Below are 17,723 nucleotides of genomic sequence, written 5' to 3'. Positions count from 1 at the left end.
TTAATATCACCATGCTAAAGAAGGTGGCAAAGACCCAGCTCTGGGGCCCCTTTCCCCTCTTGGCTGTGCCACAGCCTGGAGACTGCCCTACCTGTTCCCCCTCTGACTCAGCGCAGCACGGCTATCCCATCACCCTCACCTTCAACTGGACTCTCACAAACGCACAGACTCCCACGTAGAACTTGCCGTTGTTAAGGTCAACAAAATCTAGGAGTGGGAAAGAAAACCAGTAGGAGAAGATACTGACCCTGTGCTTTACCCATATTCTTCCTGCTGGCAACCAAATACACCTACCCCACATCCTCACCCACAAAAATGCTCTTATCAGAAATTAGACAATGCCAAGTAAGAGAGATGAAGAAGTCACCATTGCCAGAAAACATACTCACCCACATTCTGCTGTGTGATAGAGTGTGCCCAGCCATTGTAGCCAAACATCTCATTGGCCAGATTAATTACCCTATGACCTTCAATGTAACACACCTGGGGGGAAAAAAAGGAAAAAAAAAAAAAGCTTGTTAAAATTTCTTGACATATCTATATGTAGATCAAATCTTATCTGTTCCCCATCAACTTATTTGGCAAAACTTCCCTTAAACATTCCAGGAAAACTCTCAGTGAACTTATTTCAAAGATCCTTCCTGAAAGATCCAGTTAGAACAAACCTCTGCCAGGAGGGATTAGATGCAAGGGTCAAGATATCCACTTGCCTAGCAGTTTCCAAAGCTCAGTTTCCAAAAAGGTACACATCTCAGGTTGACATATGTTACAGAAGACCAAAAACATACACAAAAGTTAAAATTAGAAACAAATGTCAAGAGATATTTTTAAAAAGTTGTATAAAAATCCTATGATGGCAGGTATATAAAAGTCTCAAGACAATGCTTGGGTCACTTCAGATGACAATGAAGACTAGAAGCCATCCCCTCCCAAAGACACTAGGAAACAGTGGTAACAGTGAACAAGAGACCTTCTGGGTGCACAAGGACCCAGAGAGGAGTTGACAAGATCATCTGAGAAGCCAGCCATATGGGTGACCCTGTTCAGGTGTGTATCCTCTCCTACCTTCTGGCCTGCTCCAGCCATGCGGCTACTTATGTATTCTGGGCCCAGCTTCTGCCTTAGAGCATTCTGGATGGCCTGGTACTCCTCTGCTGTGTATTGGTACTACAATCCAGAAAAAAAATTAAATTGACATTTCCAACATTCAGCAAATCTTCAACTTTTTGGTCTCCATTTTACACTCTAAAAATATTGCGGAACCTAAGAGTGTTTGTTTATATAGGCTATATCTATTTAAGATTATTAGGAATTAAATCTGAGATTTTTTTTTTTTTTTTTTTTTTTTTACAGAGACAGAGAAAGTCAGAGAGAGAGATACACAGGGACAGACAGACAGGAACGGAGAGATGAGAAGCATCAATCATTAGTTTTTCCTTGCGCATTGTGACACCTTAGTTGTTCATTGATTGCTTTCTCATATGTGCCTTGACCGCAGGCCTTCAGCAGACCAAGTAACCCCTTGCTGGAACCAGCGACCTTGGGTCGAAGCTGGTGAGCTTTCTGCTCAAACCAGATGAGCCCAGCCCGCGCTCAAGCTGGCGACCTCGGGGTCTCAAACCTGGGTCCTTGGCATCCCAGTCCGACGCTCTATCCACTGCGCCACTGCCTGGTCAGGCTAAATCTAAGATACTTTTTAAAAAAATATTTTCATGGCCCTGGCCGGTTGGCTCAGCGGTAGAGCGTCGGTCTGGCGTGCGGGGGACCCGGGTTCGATTCCCGGCCAGGGCACATAGGAGAAGCGCCCATTTGCTTCTCCACCCCCCCCCTTCCTCTCTGTCTCTCTCTTCCCCTCCCACAGCCAAGGCTCCATTGGAGCAAAGATGGCCCGGGCGCTGGGGATGGCTCCTTGGCCTCTGCCCGAGGCGCTAGAGTGGCTCTGGCCGCGGCAGAGCGACGCCCTGGAGGGGCAGAGCATCGCCCCCTGGTGGGCAGAGCATCGCCCCTGGTGGGCAGAGCATCGCCCCTGGTGGGCGTGTCAGATGGATCCCGGTCGGGCGCATGCGGGAGTCTGTCTGACTGTCTCTCCCCGTTTCCAGCTTCAGAAAAATACAAAAAAAAAAAAAAAAATTTCATAAGGAAAAACTTTTATTTGTAAATGTTTATTTTATTGATTTTAGAGAGAGAGGAAAAGAGAGAGAGACAGACAGGAACATAGATCCATTCCTGTATGTGCCCTGACCAGGGGATGGAACTGGCAACTTCTGTGCTTCGGGAACCAAGCTATCCGGCCAGAGTGAAAATAAGAAACTTTTAAGACACACATTCCACTAGCAGTCAGAGCTATGATATCACTACATGCTATGCAGTCTCTGGAAAACTGCACCATTCACTCATGAGAGAATGAGAGTATAAAAAACAAGTAGTATTTCAGTATTATTATGAAAATAATTTTCACCTCATAGACTTTGAAAAGGTCTCATGGATCCCCAGGGGCCACTGAACCACATTTCAAGAACCACTGCCTTAAATGTTACTACTATCCCTACAATTTTCTCAAGCCAGAATAGGGAAACTAAAGATTGCCACTTCTGAGTCTACATGTGACATTTACGCAGGTAAAGGAGTAGAGGAGAGAAAACACCACAAGGAGTCTTTCTTCCACCGTCTTCTCCAAAGCTGTGTACCTCTTCTTCAATTGAAAAATCTCCCACCCTACACAGAACAATATGCTACTTGCTTGGACCTTTGCCCCTTTGATTGTTTTCCCCTCCCCCGTTTATGTGAAATAAATACAAACAGATCTCTGGTAAAGACAAAGACAGATCTGGGTGTACAGAGCAAGAATCCTTATATATGTACAGGATATCTCCATTTAGAATGACACCAGAAACTTTGGAAGCCTCCAAAATAGATAACTGGATGAAAGGTAGGCAGGAGTGATAGGGAAACAGTAAAACTGTTCACACATAGTCATTGTTTGTTAGATCATATAAATATGTAATCCAAAATAAAATTTAAGGCTAAATGTAATCCCTAGTACTATTAGTCTTTTGATGTGAAAGTTCTATAGTGCCCTGAGTTCATCTAAGGCCCCCAAATAATGCATCTAAAGGAAAAATAACAATAAACAGCTTACCCATGTACACATGACAGTGCTCCACAGATCACTTCTTCATATGTTTTTCCACTTAGCCTTATTTTTTGCAGATATGAAAAACCCAAACAGTTACCTGTCCAAAACACAATACAGAACTGCCACCAGCAGAAGGATGACTGTCACGACCTCCAAGACTTGCTTCCTCAGTCCCAGACATGTTCATTCGGTATACCTCTATATAAACAGAAGATTAACACAGAATGCTGAAGTCAGAAGGCAAGAACCCCTAAAAGTCAGATAAAACATCCACATGCAGGATCCTACAAGTTGCTCTGTTTACATACTTCTAAGCACTGCCCCAATGGAGGACTACGTTCCTCAGTGCTTAGCTACCATCCCACATCCCCTGAAATTCCCTTAGCAGCTGCTGCTGCTTTCCTTTCTTTTTTTAAATTCAATGAGAGGAGGGGAGGCAGAGAGACAGACTCCCACAAGTGCCCCGACCAGAATCCACTCGGCAAGCCCACTAGGGGGCAATGCTCTGCTCTCTGGGGCATTTCTCTGTTGCTCAGCAACCAAGCTCTTCTTAGTGCTTGAGGTGGAGGCCATGGAGCCATCCTCAGCACCCGGGGCCAACTCGCTCCAATCAAGCCATGGCTGTAGGAGAGGAAGAGAGAGAGAAGTGAGAGGGGGAGGAGTAGAGAAGCAGATGGGTACCTCTCCTGTGTGCCCTGACCGGGAATCGAATCCAGGACATCCACACACTTGGCCAATGCTCTACCACTGAGCCAATGCTCTACCACTCAGCAGCAGCCAGGGCTGCTGCTACTTTTCTGCTAAAATTCTTGTTAGGCTGATAGTGCTATTAAAGGTGATTTTTATAATGAGAATTATGTTGTAATTATATATAATTATAATGTTTATAAATGAAAAAGTCAAAATTACAAAAACATTCTCAGGAAGAGCAAACAATTAACTTATTACCACCTACTGCATGAGCAACGTGAACCTGGCCTCTATGGGAACAAAAAAAAAAAGTAAGCCACAGTAACTGAGCTGCCTGCCAGGAGCTGACAATTACAGAGTAAAGAAGGGCCCTGGCCAGTTTGCTCAATGGTAGAGCACTGGCCTGGCATGTGGAAGTCCTGGGTTCAATTCCCGGTTCAGGACACACAGGAGAAGCGACCATCTGTTCCTCCACCCCTCCTCCTCCCCCTTCTCTCTCTCTCTCTCTCTCTCTCTCTCTCTCTCTCTCTCTCTCTCTCTCTTTCCTTCCTGCAGCCATGGCTCGACTGGTTTGAGCACATCAGCCCTGGGCGCTGAGGATGGCTCCGTGGAGCCTCCACCTCAGGCGCTAAAAATACCTCAGTTGCAAGCATGGCCCCAGATGGGCAGAGAATCAGCCCCAGACTAGGGTTGCCAGATGAATCCAGTCAGGGCACATACGGGAGTCTGTCTCACTATCTCCCCTCCTCTCACTTGGAAAAGAAAATAAAAAGTAAGAGAAGGTAACAAAGAAGACCCGTCACTTTCAGGAATAATGGCACATTAGCCCATTTTGGTCCCTTGCAGCATCAGCTTCCTTTGGAACTTGTTAGAAATGTGAAGTCTCAGGCCCAACCCCAGACCTACTGAGTCAGAAACTAGACATGAGGCCCGGGAATTATGGCTTTACCAAGCTTACCAGGTGATTTTGATGCAAGCTCAAGTTTGAGAGCTAGTGCATTAAACTGAAGCTGTGCACATTTATAATCCATTAGAAAGCAGAACTACCCTCAGAAAAAGCACCTGCAACTGGCTGACCCACTAACCTGACTACTTCCACACCTGTTTCAAACCAGATTGAAAACTGGTGCCTCAGCAAACTTATGTGTTCTAAATTTTCAGAGCTGCTAAGAGAACTACAAATCTATGACTGTCAAAAAGTAAGATTCTCCACATGGCATTAAAATATAATGTTTAAGAATTCAAGTTCTAAATGTCCGTTTCTGGCTCAATCACTCACTGGGTGCTTGACCAAGGGCAAAATTACATAATTGCTCTAAATGATGTTTTCTCATGTAGAAAATACAAATAATAATAGTACCGTAAATACTCATTTAATCTTTTTTCCCCACTTAATCTTTATTTACTGGATGAAATTGCATTAGAATCATGCCTGGCACATATGAAGTACTAAATAAATGTTAGTTATTGCTAAATTCCTATTAATTTTCTTAGGTACATTATGAGGAAAATGCATAAAAATGATCATAGAACATTACATTTCAGCTAAGAATGATAAATTTATTTATAATACAGCACTAAAAAGTAGAATAGTGGCCTAAATTAGGTTAGTTAATAATTAGGATCTAAAATTGATACATTAAGAAATAATAGGCCCTGGCCAAGTAGCTCAGTTGGTCGGCAAACTCATTAGTCAACAGAGCCAAATATCAACAGTACAACGATTGAAATTTCTTTTGAGAGCCAAATTTTTTTAACTTAAACTATATAGGTAGGTACATTGTTATTAACTTAATTAGGGTACTCCTAAGCTGGCCTTGCTAAAAACGTTGCACACTATTAGGTTGCATGTGGCTCGCGAGCCGCAGTTTGCCAACCACTGGACAGCATTGTCCAGATACGCCAAGGTTATGGGTTTGGTCCCAGGTCAAGGCACATACAAGAAACAACTAATGAATGCATAAGTAAGTGGACCAACAAATCAATGTTTCCCTCTCCCCCTTCCCTCTCTCCCTTTAGACAGAAAGAGGAAGTCAACCAAAAAATTTTTTTACTATTTAAAAAAGATAATAATTGAATGGGATATTATTTAGAATGTAACTGTAAAGGCCAGAAAAGAGAGTTAAACAAATGCAGCATGTATGTCTCTAAAGAGGGGCAATGGGAAGAAGAGTGCAGCAGGAATCCTTTACAAAATAAAGCTGTTAGCACTATTTTCAAACATACTATTTTAGTAAAAACAAAAGCAAAAAATGTAAATACCTTTCTATAAAGCAGGGTCAAACAGTAAATATTTTAGGTATTGCAGGCCATCTGGTCTGTCACAACGACTCGGCTTTGGCATTTGAGCAGGAAAGCATTCATAAGCAATATGGAAATGAATGGGCATGCTTGTGCCTCAACAAAATTTTATTACAAAAAGAGGTGGCAGATTTGACTCACAGCATAGTGTGCCAACCCCCATTATAAAACATGCTTTGAATGTTACAGTTAAATTTGGATCAATATCCAGCTTCATCAGGTAAGTTACTTATATATTGGGTGCCCTCTTTGTGCCCAAATTTCCTCATTTGTAAAGAATAAGATCAACTTCATAAATTTATCATTAAAATTATGTGATAATAGCAGCATCCAGCAAGACACCACTGGATGCTAAAAGTTGTGGCGGAACAGTATATTCACAAAGTCTCCAGTGAGCACCTGATTATTTGTTAAAAAGAAGAGTATACAGTGTATCTGTAAAGTCATGGTGCACTTTTGACCGGTCACAGGAAAGCAACAAGACAATAGAAATGTGAAATCTGCACCAAATAAAACTCTTCCAGGCCCTGGCCAGTTGTCTCAGTGGTAGAGCATCGGCCTGGCATGCAGAAGTCCCGGGTTCGATTCCCGGCCAGGGCACACAGGAGAAGTGCCCATCTGCTTCTCCACCCCTCCCCCTCTCCTTCCTCTCTGTTTCTCTTCCCCCCCCCCCTGCAGCCGAGGCTCCATTGGAGCAAAGATGGCGCGGGCGCTGGGGATGGCTCCTTGGCCTCTGCCCCAGGCGCTAGAATGTCTCTGGTCACAGCAGAGCGGCCCCAGAGGGGCAGAGCACCGCCCCCTGGTGGGCAGAGCGTCACCCCCTGGTGGGCGTGCCGGGTGGATCCCGGTTGGGCGCATGCGGGAGTCTGTCTGTCTCTCCCGTTTCTAGCTTCAGAAAAATACAAAAAAAAAAAAAAAACCCTCTTCCAGTTTCATACCTATTCAGTGCAGTTCGATGTGGGCTCACACACAGATTTTTTTAGGGCTCCTGAGGTAGCTATCCCGTATAGCCTCTACAGACTCATCCCTGACTGATGGCCTACCAGAACGGGGTTTTTCCACCAAACTGCTGGTTTCCTTCAACTGCTTATCCCACCGAGTAATGTTATTCCTATGTGGTGGCGCTTCGTTATAAACACGCCAATATTCACATTGCACTTTGGTCACGGATTCAAATTTAGCGAGCCACAGAACACACTGAACTTTCCTCTGTACCGTCCACATCTCGACTAGCATGGCCGTGGGCTGCTCCGCTGTATACACGGTGTTACATCATCATCTGTGCATGCGCACATGCTGGCACATCATCCTACAGAAACTGGGAGGGTTTTCCTTTTATTTGGTGCAGATTTCACATTTCTATCGTCTTTTGTTGCTTTCCTGTGACTGGTCAAAAGTGCACCATGACTTTACGGACACACTGTATATACATTGTGAATGGATGTAATGCCACTGAATCGCATGATTTAAAATGGCTAAATAAGTTTTATGTTATGTATATTTACTGCTATAGAAAAAAAACAAAGAAGGGAGAATAGCTTAACACAAAAAGGTTTGTATCTCATTCCATACAAGATCTAATGCAGTGTGGTAACCTGGTCCCTCTTGTAGCTGCATCATGTAGCACATGTGACCTCCACGGTCATCATAGCAGGGTTACAGACAGTTGAAGGAGTCACACCAGGTCATAGCTGTCTTAGGCCAGAAGTGGACAGAACTTGTCACATGGCCCCACGTTAACTGCAACGGAGGCTGGGAAATGTAAGAAAGCATTTGATCATTTGGTGACTACTGTCTCTGCCACACCCATTTCTCCCACTCCCCCATGAGCTCCTAGAAGGTAGGGGATTCCACAGGAGGTCAGGAATGAAAGTGGTTAGTAATTAAATGAGTAGATGAAGTAATGAATGAAATACACAATGCAGAATAGACAGACCAAGTATATTTTTTAATTCTTTAGAAACTAATTTTATAAGGAAAGAGTTAAACTCATATTTATTTATTTATTTAAGATTTTATTTTACTGATATTAGGAGAGAGAGAAAGACATGGGGAGGAGCAGGAAGCATCAACTCGTTGTTGCCATATGTGCCTTGGCCCGGCAAGCCTGGGGTTTCAAACCAGTGACCGCAGTGTTCCAGGACGAGCCTCTATCACTGCGCTGCCACCGGTCAGGCAAACTTTTGATGTTTAAAAAGCAACTTGTTGCTATGTTTCTAAACAATATTATAAAAGATTCAACCTTTTGTTGAAGGAAAGGACAACCCTATCTCTGCCCATAAAATAAACATGGAATCACTTTTTCTTTCCAGTTTCTACTTCGAAAAATTTTTTACTGATCTGCCTTCCATTCTGAACTGTTCACAACTATTTTCTTTTTATAAAATTAAAATATCTTTTTTATAGAATGCTTTATTTTTAGTGAGAGAGAAAGATAGACTGGAAGAGAGAGATGAGAAGCATCAACTCATAGTTGCAGTACCTTAGTTGTTCATTGACTGCTTTCTCATATATGCCGTGACTGGGGGGCTCCAGCCAAGCCAGTGACCCCTAGCTCAAGCCAGGACCCCACGCCCAAGCCAATGACCTCAGGGTTTCGAACTGTGTCCTCAGTATCCCAGGCCCATGTTTTATCCACTGTGCCACTGACTGGTCAGGCACATAGAAAGCTCTAGTCATATATCAAAAAATATGGGTAGAAGTAACATTTAGCTGGATCCCCACAAGCAAGAGATAGGTATTGCCTTTTTTTGTAAGTGATTTGTGTTTGTGTATGTGTTACACGTGCATGTGTGTCTATTTGTTAAACAAAAGTAGAATCCAAATGTATCAGGCATACTTTATGCAGCAGCATCTCAAGTCTTCCCAGCCTTGTCTGTCTGAGGTCCCTGATCACTTTTTTCATCCCGAAAGGCCAATGATTAGGCAGACCAAATATGCATGAGTTCTAAGCAATCACACAGGCACAACCCACAACCCAATGGTCCCTTACTTCCTGCTCATGCTGGATGCTTCTCACTTCCCATTGTTGCCTTCCCTCTTGACTTTGAGTTGTGAGAATCTGTGGGACCCACCTGATGCCCACATGTGCACAATCTGAAAGTTTTGAGGAGTAAATGTACCATGGAGCAAAGCCCTTACCAGTGAGATACAGAAGCTTGGGGCAAATCTTCTCCGTCCTTCCCTTGGGTGGACTGTTCTGTGCAGTATTCTACACATCGTCCTGGGAGACAGCTTCAGGAAATCAAGCAATCAGTTGTACTTGTTACTAAATGGTGGCCAGCTTGGAAATGTACCCATGAACTGACTTAATCTTCCATCTCCCCTCAACCCCCAATTCCCTCATTTCTGCTTCCTGGAATTGCACTTCCTAAAAACATAATGGGATATAAGCTTTCGCCTCAAGCTCCAGGCCCTGGGGTACCCAGGAACAGCAGACACTATGAATCCTCTGCCACTTATCCCTGCAACTCCAACCACAATAGTGCGCCTTGCCCTAACCTCCAAATGCCAGCATCTGCATCTCTACCTGAAGGCTTCCTCTGGCATCCAAGGTCGATTTTGCACCTGTTAGTAGTAAGATGAAAGCACCAGAGAATTGATGCCCCTGGGAGCAGTCTGAAACAATGACTGACAAGTGTTGGAGTGTAAAGTCACTAGATGTCTCACCTGTTTCGTGAGACAACACTGAGCATGAGTTCTGCACTGACTCCAGAGTTCCCAGTGAAATTAGGTTTTGTTGCCCACCAGTGGTGACTGGCTTGACAATGTACCTTTGTTGAATGACTTTTCTTTCCCTCACTTCTCCTTTCCTGTACCAGTATATCCTGGTTACCTCCCAAAGAAACTACTTGCACTTGAAGAAAATTTGCAGGGGGTGAGAGGGGGTGTGTGGCAAAAGACATCTGGCAAATAACCATCTTAAGTAAGTAAACATAATATCGCCAAGTCATAACAGTGCTTTCTGAAGGATGCACTGAGAATGTCACATTGTCACTTAGGTTGTAGTCTACTAATCTAATCTTGATTCTGATCTTGAGGAAATAATCAGACAAGTTCAAACCTATGCCTGGACTCTTAAAAAATGTCAATGTTTAAAAAAACAAAACAAAGTAAAACAAAAAATCTAGTAAAGTCTTCTAGCTTAGCCTGACCAGATGGTGGCATGTGGATAGAGCATTGACCCGGGACGCTGAGGACTCAAGTTTGAAAGCACAAGGTTGCCGGCTTGAGTGCAGGCTCACCAGCTTTGAGCGTAGGGTCGCCAGCTTGAGTGTATGATCAGAAATATGACCCCATGGTCAATGGCTTGAAGCCCAAGGTGTCTGACTTAAGCAGGGGATCACTAGCTCGGTCAAGGCACATATGAGAAGCAATCAGACTTCTGGTGCCAAGTTGGTGAGCAGAGATGGTCACCATTAAGTTCAACTCTTTTGTAACTTCGGACCGCAGCAAAAACCGCAAACACCACTTCAATGCCCCCTTGCATGTGTGCCAGAAGATCATGTCTTCCCCGCTGTCCAAGGAGCTGCAGCAGAAGTACAATGTCCACTCCATGCCCATCCGCAAGGACGACGAGGTCCAGGTGGTTCGAGGACACTACACAAAGGTCAGCAGATCGGCAAGGTAATACAGGTGTACAGAAAGAAATACATCACCTATATAGAGTGGGTGCAGCGTGAGAAGGCTACTGGCATGACCGTCCACATGGGCACTCACCCAAGCAAGGTGGTTATCACTAGGCTAAAACTGGACAGAGATCAGAAAAAAGTTCTCGAACGCAAAGATAAATCTCGACAAGTTGGAAAAGAGAAAAGCAAATATAAGGAAGAACTTATTGAGAAAATGCGGGAATGAGTATAACCTGTTGGGAGACAACAGTTTAGCTGTAGATTTTTAGCCAGGTGTGTATTCCTTTGAAACTTTTCAAGATGTCTCTGGGATATTTTGTTTCCTTCCTCCTTTCTCACTGATTGATATGTGGCTCTGTAAATCTGCTGTTACTGTTTTTGATTAATTTTATGAATAAATATTGGAAATGTTTCTTAATGCCAAAAAAAAACCAATCAATGAACAACTAAAGTGACACAACTACGAGTTGATGCTTCTCATCTCTCTCCCTTCCCATCTCTCTCTCGCTAAAAAAAAAAAAAAAGTCTACTAGGTTAAAGAAGAGTAGAAGGAAACAGGACAACTAAAATGTGCTGTGTGATCCTTGGTAGGATTTTTGATCAGGAAAAAAAGCTATAAAGGACATTACTGGGACAATGGGGAAGTCTGATGATGGACTGCATATTAGATGCTAGTCTTTTATCATTTAATTTATTGAGTGTGATAATTATATCACGGTTATATAGGAGATATATAATAAAGTATTAGAGTAAATTGACATGTTTTCTGCAACCTTCAAATCATTCAATTAATAAAATGTGAGTGTGTGTTTGTAAAGAGGAAGAGAAAAAGATAAAGCAAAGTAACAATTTATGAATCTAGGTGAAAGATACACAGGTATTAATTGTGTAAGTTTCCTGAAGGCTTCAAATTTTTAAAAATAAAATGTTAGGAAAGAGGCCCTGGCTGGTTAGCTCAGTCGGTTAAAACATCGTCCTAAAATACCAAGGTTGTGGGTTCAATCCCTGGTCAGGGCACATATGGGAAGCGACGAATGAATGCACAACTAAGTGGAACAACAAATGAACGTTTGTCTCTCTTTTTCTCTCCCTTCCTCTGTCTCTCTAAAATCAATCAAATTTTTCTAAAAGATTTTTTAAAGTATTAGGAAAGACTTCCTGATAGTCAAGGTTATGGCAGCTATATCCCAATATATCCTCCAAAAACTAGACAGACCAATAAGAACAAATAAAACCACAAATATCCCACCTGACCCGGCGTGGCACAGTGGAGCGAGCATTGGCCTGGGATGCTGAGGACCCAGGTTTGAAATCCCAATGTCACCACCTTGAGCACGGGGTCACCGGCTTGAGCATGGGACCATAGACATGACCCCATGGTCACTGGCTTGAAACCCAAGGTCGCTGGTGTAAGCCCCAGGTCAAGACACATCTGAGAAAACAGTCAATGAACAACTAAGGTATTGCAACGAAGAACTCATGTTTCTCATCTCTCTCCCTTCCTCTCTCTCACTAAAAAAAAACCCAGAGGAACCATATACTAACTACTGAATCTCCAGCACTTAACGTAGTTCCTTCCCAGCACATAAATCATTTTAGTTTCTCTCCACTTCAAAACTGCCTGTATGATATTAAAAATGAATATCTTGAGTAGAAAAGTCACAGAGATTAAAAACTACCCACACTAGGCTTCTGTCCTTCAGTATTTAAATTAGTTATACAGTGAATTCTCATTATCCACAGTAGTTATGTTCTATAAAGTCACCATGAAAGCTGAATCATCAAATACTGAACCACTGCTCCTAGGAGAAATAGGTTCCTGCAAGGCTCTAGATACATTTTCACCAAGCAGTCAATACAAAACCTTGTTTTATGTGTGTTTCTCTTTAAAGACACCTTCTTTAATATATATTATTGATTCATTAACATTGAATTCACTGCTAACAAAGCTTATCTAAAGTGATATGTCTTTGTAAGGCATATATATCACTGCCTTGCTGCACTTACAACAGACAACACTTCAGCAATATGCTTGGAGGCCTTTCCATACAGTGAAATCACCAACAAAATGTGGAAAAAAGAACAGACGAACAAAAAAAAAACAACAACCTGGCACTAAATATACCTGCAACAAGGCCTCTCATTTTCTGAGTATGAGAGCTGAAACGAGGCAGAGCATTGCCTGATTTAACCTCAACTGGAAACAGGCGCACTGGGAAACTCAAATTTTTCGGCACTATGCACATCTGCAAAAGTGCCCTAATTATCAATTTGGGGTTTCAAAGAAATCTTAGCAAGTAGATAAATTCGTAAATAAAGACTTAACAAATAAAAGATCCTCTGTTTTTAAAGGTAAAGTCACTCTTGTACAGCTATCTCGGTTACATTTTCATACACTCCTCTCCAACTACACCTAGTTCATACACAAGACAACAGGCCATGGCATACATTACACAGCAGCTCTGATAAGAACTGCATACAGACATTTTCTGCGTGTTACCACTACAGTTAATGGTCTAATCAGTGCCGCACTGCAAAGACTTTTAAAAAAGACCAAGTTCCCTAAACAGAGGTCACTGAAATATACTGCTCACAAAAGTTAGGGGATATTTCAAAATGAATATGAAGTGATAAAAAAAAGCATTTGACTTTTTTTTATTAAACAAGAACATCAGAAAAAGCAAACAAGTCAAAGAAAGTAGTTTGACTATGTAAATTAGATGCAAACCCAACTTTTATTTCATTAGTGAAAATTCACTATACAAAAAGCTGAAAGGACTGGAGTATCTGCACATTCCCTGATCCCCTAATTTTTGTGAGCAGTGTACTTGACCCAATCCCAGAGTGAAATTTAGTTTTAAAACGTCTGCACCTCAAACTGAGAGTTTGGAATAGACCTTAAAAGGTCTAGGAAGCCAGAAAGTGGGGGAAAGCCCCAAATGCCCATAAATGGAGAAACGTGGTATATCCCTACAATTGACTATTAGTAATCCATAAAAAGTACTGACACATGCTACAACATGGATGACCCCTGAAAACACGCTAAGTGAAATAAACCAGACACAAAGAAAAATATGGCATGGTTCCACTTATGTGAAATATTTATCTAGCATTGGCAAATTCATAGGGACAAAACGATTAGTAGGGTTGGGCTCAGGTGATATTGAGAAGCGTCTGAGCTCCAGGTTTCTTTTTTTTTTTTTTTTTTTTTTTTCATTTTTCTGAAGCTGGAAACAGGGAGAGACAGTCAGACAGACTCCCGCATGCACCTGACCGGGATCCACCCGGCACGCCCACCAGGGGCGACGCTCTGCCCACCAGGGGGCGATGCTCTGCCCCTCCCGGGCGTCGCCATGTTGCGACCAGAGCCACTTCAGCGCCTGGGGCAGAGGCCACAGAGCCATCCCCAGCGCCCGGGCCAACTTTGCTCCAATGGAGCCTTGGCTGCGGGAGGGGAAGAGAGAGACAGAGGAAGGAGAGGGGGAGGGGTGGAGAAGCAGATGGGTGCTTCTCCTATGTGCCCTGGCCGGGAATCGAACCCGGGTCCTTCGCACGCTAGGCCGACGCTCTACCGCTGAGCCAACCGGCCAGGGCCTCCAGGTTTCTTTTTAGGGTGATGGAAAATGTTCTAGAATTAGATAATGATTGTACAACCTTATGAATATACTAAAAACCATTGAATTGTTTGCTTTAAAAGAAATTTAATCGTATATGAATTGTATCTCAAAATTTTTTTTTTTTTTAGATTTTATTTATTCATTTTAGAGAGAAGAGACAGAGAGAGAAGGGAGGGAGGAGCAGAAAGCATCAACTCCCATATGTGCCTTGACCAGGGAAGCTCGGGGTTTCGAACCGGCGACCTCAGTGTTCCAGGTCGATGCTTTTACCCACTGCGCCACCGCAGGTCAAGCTGAATTGTATCCCAATTAAAAAAAGAAAAACAGGCCTAGAAGACTGTATACGCGGCTAAACTGAACGTCCGATTCCTTTTAAATGGATCATTCCTTCCAAACCGCAGTCACTCCTCCAAACCCAGAAACTTCAGCACCCTTCACTCCGCTCCACAAGCGGCATTCGGTGGCGTCTGGCCCGCGCAGGCACCGCCACGGCTCGCACTCGGTTGCCTTCCTCCCGAAGTCGGGGCCTGGGGCCTGTACCACGGGTGCTGGTGCAAGTTTCTAGCGCTCCTTGCCTCCAAACCAAATTCTCAGGAAGCCGGGGTCCTGACCCCTACCGTACTCTACAACAGGTCTCCGTACTCATGATCACTGCCCTCAGGCCGCAGGCCCAGCGCAGCCGCCCTCCCGCGGCTCTGCTCAGCCCCTGGCCGCCCTCTCTTCCCACTTACGCGCCTCCGGCAGCGCGGTGCACGCAGGGGGCTCGGTCTAGGCTAAGTGCTAGGGGAAGGGAGCCTAGATAGAGCCGCGCAGAGCAGACTGGGGAAGGAAGTGCACGGGAACGTTGGGAGGCCGGTCCACATCCAGAGCTAGCCCCGGGAGGAAGCAGAAAAAACAGGAGGAGGAGCCGTAAATCAAATAGGGGGGGCCGTAAAGCAATCTGTCGAAAGCGTAAAGCAAGGTGGAAGCACGATGCTGACCTCTTATGTTCTGAGGCTGAACCATTCTCTCGCCCCTCCTTCTGCCTCCAGTCCGGCACCGCGCCCTCCGGTTGTGCGGCGCCTGGGTCTCTGCTGCCCCCTGGCGGGCGGGTGAATTTTCCCCGGGACATGCGCTAAAGCTTCTCAGGGTCCACTCTATCCGTGCCTTCCTGTAGAGCCACACAACCCATTTCTGGGGTACAATGCCGCTGTGGGGCGGCGCAGAAACTTCTCATTATCTATCCCTATACACTGTGGATATGACAAGAAAAGAAAACCATGCTTTTAAGTCTCATTGAGAACTGGTTATTAGAGCCCTTTATAGATTCCACCCCAGACAGATAAAGCAAACCGAGACACCCCCACCCCCACCCCACCACAGACCCTTATCACCTGATGGCTTCTTAAATTATCTAGGACTGGAGGGAAATGAATAAATGGCAACATGTGGGGAGGGAGTTCGTTAGAATGTCCCTTGGAACTAACTGTGCCTTGTTATTGACTGATGATTGCACATCTTATTAGCAATACTCAAAAATAAGGTTAAGGAGGTTAGTCATCACACCCCTAAATCAATACTAGAAACAACAAAATAATTCTCTTATATTTTCTTTTTTTGTATTTTTCTGAAGTTGAAAATGGGGAGGCCGTCAGACAGACTCCTGCATGCGCCCGACCCGGATCCACCTGGCACGCCCACCAGGGGGCGATGCTCTGTTGCAACCAGAGCCATTCTAGCGCCTGAGGCAGAGGCCACAGAGCCATCTGCAGCGACTGGGCCAACTTTGCTCCAATGGAGCCTTGGCTGCGGGAGGGGAAGAGAGAGACAGAGAGGAAGGAGAGGGGGGGGGGGTGGAGAAGCAGATGGCCGCTTCTCCTGTGTGCCCTGGCCGGGAATCGAACCCGGGACTCCTGCACACCAGGCCAATGCTCTGCCACTGAGCCAGCTGGCCAGGGCCAATTTTCTTATGTTTTCAAATTGGTTGTTTCAAAACCCCTTTTAATTAGACTCTTCATTATCTGAGCAGTAATACTTCAAGGCAAGTCATTTCCTGGATGACTACTAATCTTACCAGTAACAGCATCGGAAGCTGAGTAAAAAGCCTATAATCAGACCCAATACATAAATAATTTATTTGATAAAGGTGGCATTTCAAGAAAACCAAGAGCCCTGGCTGGTTGCCTCAGTGGTAGAGTGTCAGCCCAGCATGTGGAAGTTCTGGATTCAATTCCCAGCCAGGGCACACAGGAGAAGCGCCCATCTGCTTCTCTACCCTCCCCCCTCTCCTTTCTCTCTATCTCTCTCCTCCCCTCCCACAGCCAAGGCTCCATTGGAGCAAAGTTGGCCCCAGCGCTGAGTATGGCTCCATGACTTCCACCTCAGGTGCTAAAATGGCTCTGGTTGAAATGGAGCCGTGCTTCAGATGGGCAGAGCATCACTTCCTAGTGGGCTTGCTGGGTGGATTCCAGTTGGGCACATGCAGGAGTCTGTCTCTCTGCCTCCTCACTTTTTACTTCAGAAAAATACAAATACACACATACACACACACACACACACACACACACACACACACACACATGACTATCTGACCTCAGAATGGAAAACAGTTAAGTATAAAAGCTGAAAAATAAATCATAAATGTGGATAAATGCAAGTACCTACCTAAAACTTTTTAACTTTAAGAAATAGAAAATAGAATAAACTAAACTTTACAAGTAAACAAGAAATTGGGGGAAATATCATTACCTTATATGGTAAAGAGAGTTCATATATAAAAAGTTCTAACAACTCAGGAAAAGCAGATTAAATGAATGGGTATTTCACAAAAGGAGAAATATAATAAATATGAAAAAGTTTCACTTTAATAAAAATAAAAAGCATACATATTAAAATAAGTGTATAATGCCTGACCAGGCAGTGGCACAGCAGATAGAGCATCAGACTGGGAGGCAGAGGATCCAGGTTTGAGACCCCGAGGTCGCCAGCTTGAGTGTGGGCTCACTGGCTTGAGCAATCAGAGACATGACCCCATAGTTGCCGGCTTGAGCCTAAAGGTCTCTGGCTTGAAGCCCAAGGTCTCTGGCTTGAGCCCATGGTCACTGGCTTGAGCAAGGGGTCACTCACTCTGCTGTAGCTCCCCAGTCAAGGTACATATGAGAAAGCAATCAATGAACAACTAAAGAACTGCAATGAAGAACTGATGCTTCTCATCTCTCCCTTCCTGTCTGTCTGTCCCTATCTGTCTCTCTCTCTGTCAAAAGAAAAGTATATTATTTCACCCATTTCTATTATAAATTAGGAAACTAAGATATTTCTTTGACTACTCATACATGGAAAGTAGTTCTGTTCTCAGAGTCAACCATTGTT

General features: G+C 44.0%; 1 protein-coding gene and 1 pseudogene across 11 annotated transcripts in view; one reads left to right on the top strand and one right to left on the bottom strand.

Annotated features, from left to right (window-relative positions):
- Positions 1-15,242, bottom strand: part of RAD52 (RAD52 homolog, DNA repair protein) — a 51,618-nt gene extending 36,376 nt beyond the window's left edge. For 6 of the 11 annotated variants that reach the window (XM_066369525.1, XM_066369532.1, XM_066369535.1 and 3 more), the window contains exons 1-6: positions 15,107-15,242; positions 9,269-9,361; positions 3,234-3,334; positions 1,066-1,167; positions 390-483; positions 140-207 (exon numbers count right to left, since the gene is read on the bottom strand). In XM_066369525.1, the coding sequence (XP_066225622.1) occupies positions 140-207; positions 390-483; positions 1,066-1,167; positions 3,234-3,323 (354 nt within the window). In that variant the 5' untranslated portion in view covers positions 3,324-3,334; positions 9,269-9,361; positions 15,107-15,242. Of the gene's footprint in view, positions 1-139; positions 208-389; positions 484-1,065; positions 1,168-3,139; positions 3,335-7,699; positions 7,822-9,268; positions 9,362-15,106 lie in introns of those variants that run through there. The other 5 variants (XM_066369526.1, XM_066369527.1, XM_066369534.1 and 2 more) reach the window with 5 other exon arrangements.
- LOC136391709 (ribosomal protein uL24-like pseudogene) lies at positions 10,536-11,087 on the top strand (annotated as a pseudogene).
- Positions 15,243-17,723: the final 2,481 nt, after the last annotated feature.

This window comes from Saccopteryx leptura, chromosome 2 (genome assembly GCF_036850995.1).
Source record: "Saccopteryx leptura isolate mSacLep1 chromosome 2, mSacLep1_pri_phased_curated, whole genome shotgun sequence".
Taxonomy (NCBI): Eukaryota; Metazoa; Chordata; class Mammalia; order Chiroptera; family Emballonuridae; genus Saccopteryx; species Saccopteryx leptura.
This window is presented reverse-complemented; position numbering and strand designations above follow the sequence as displayed.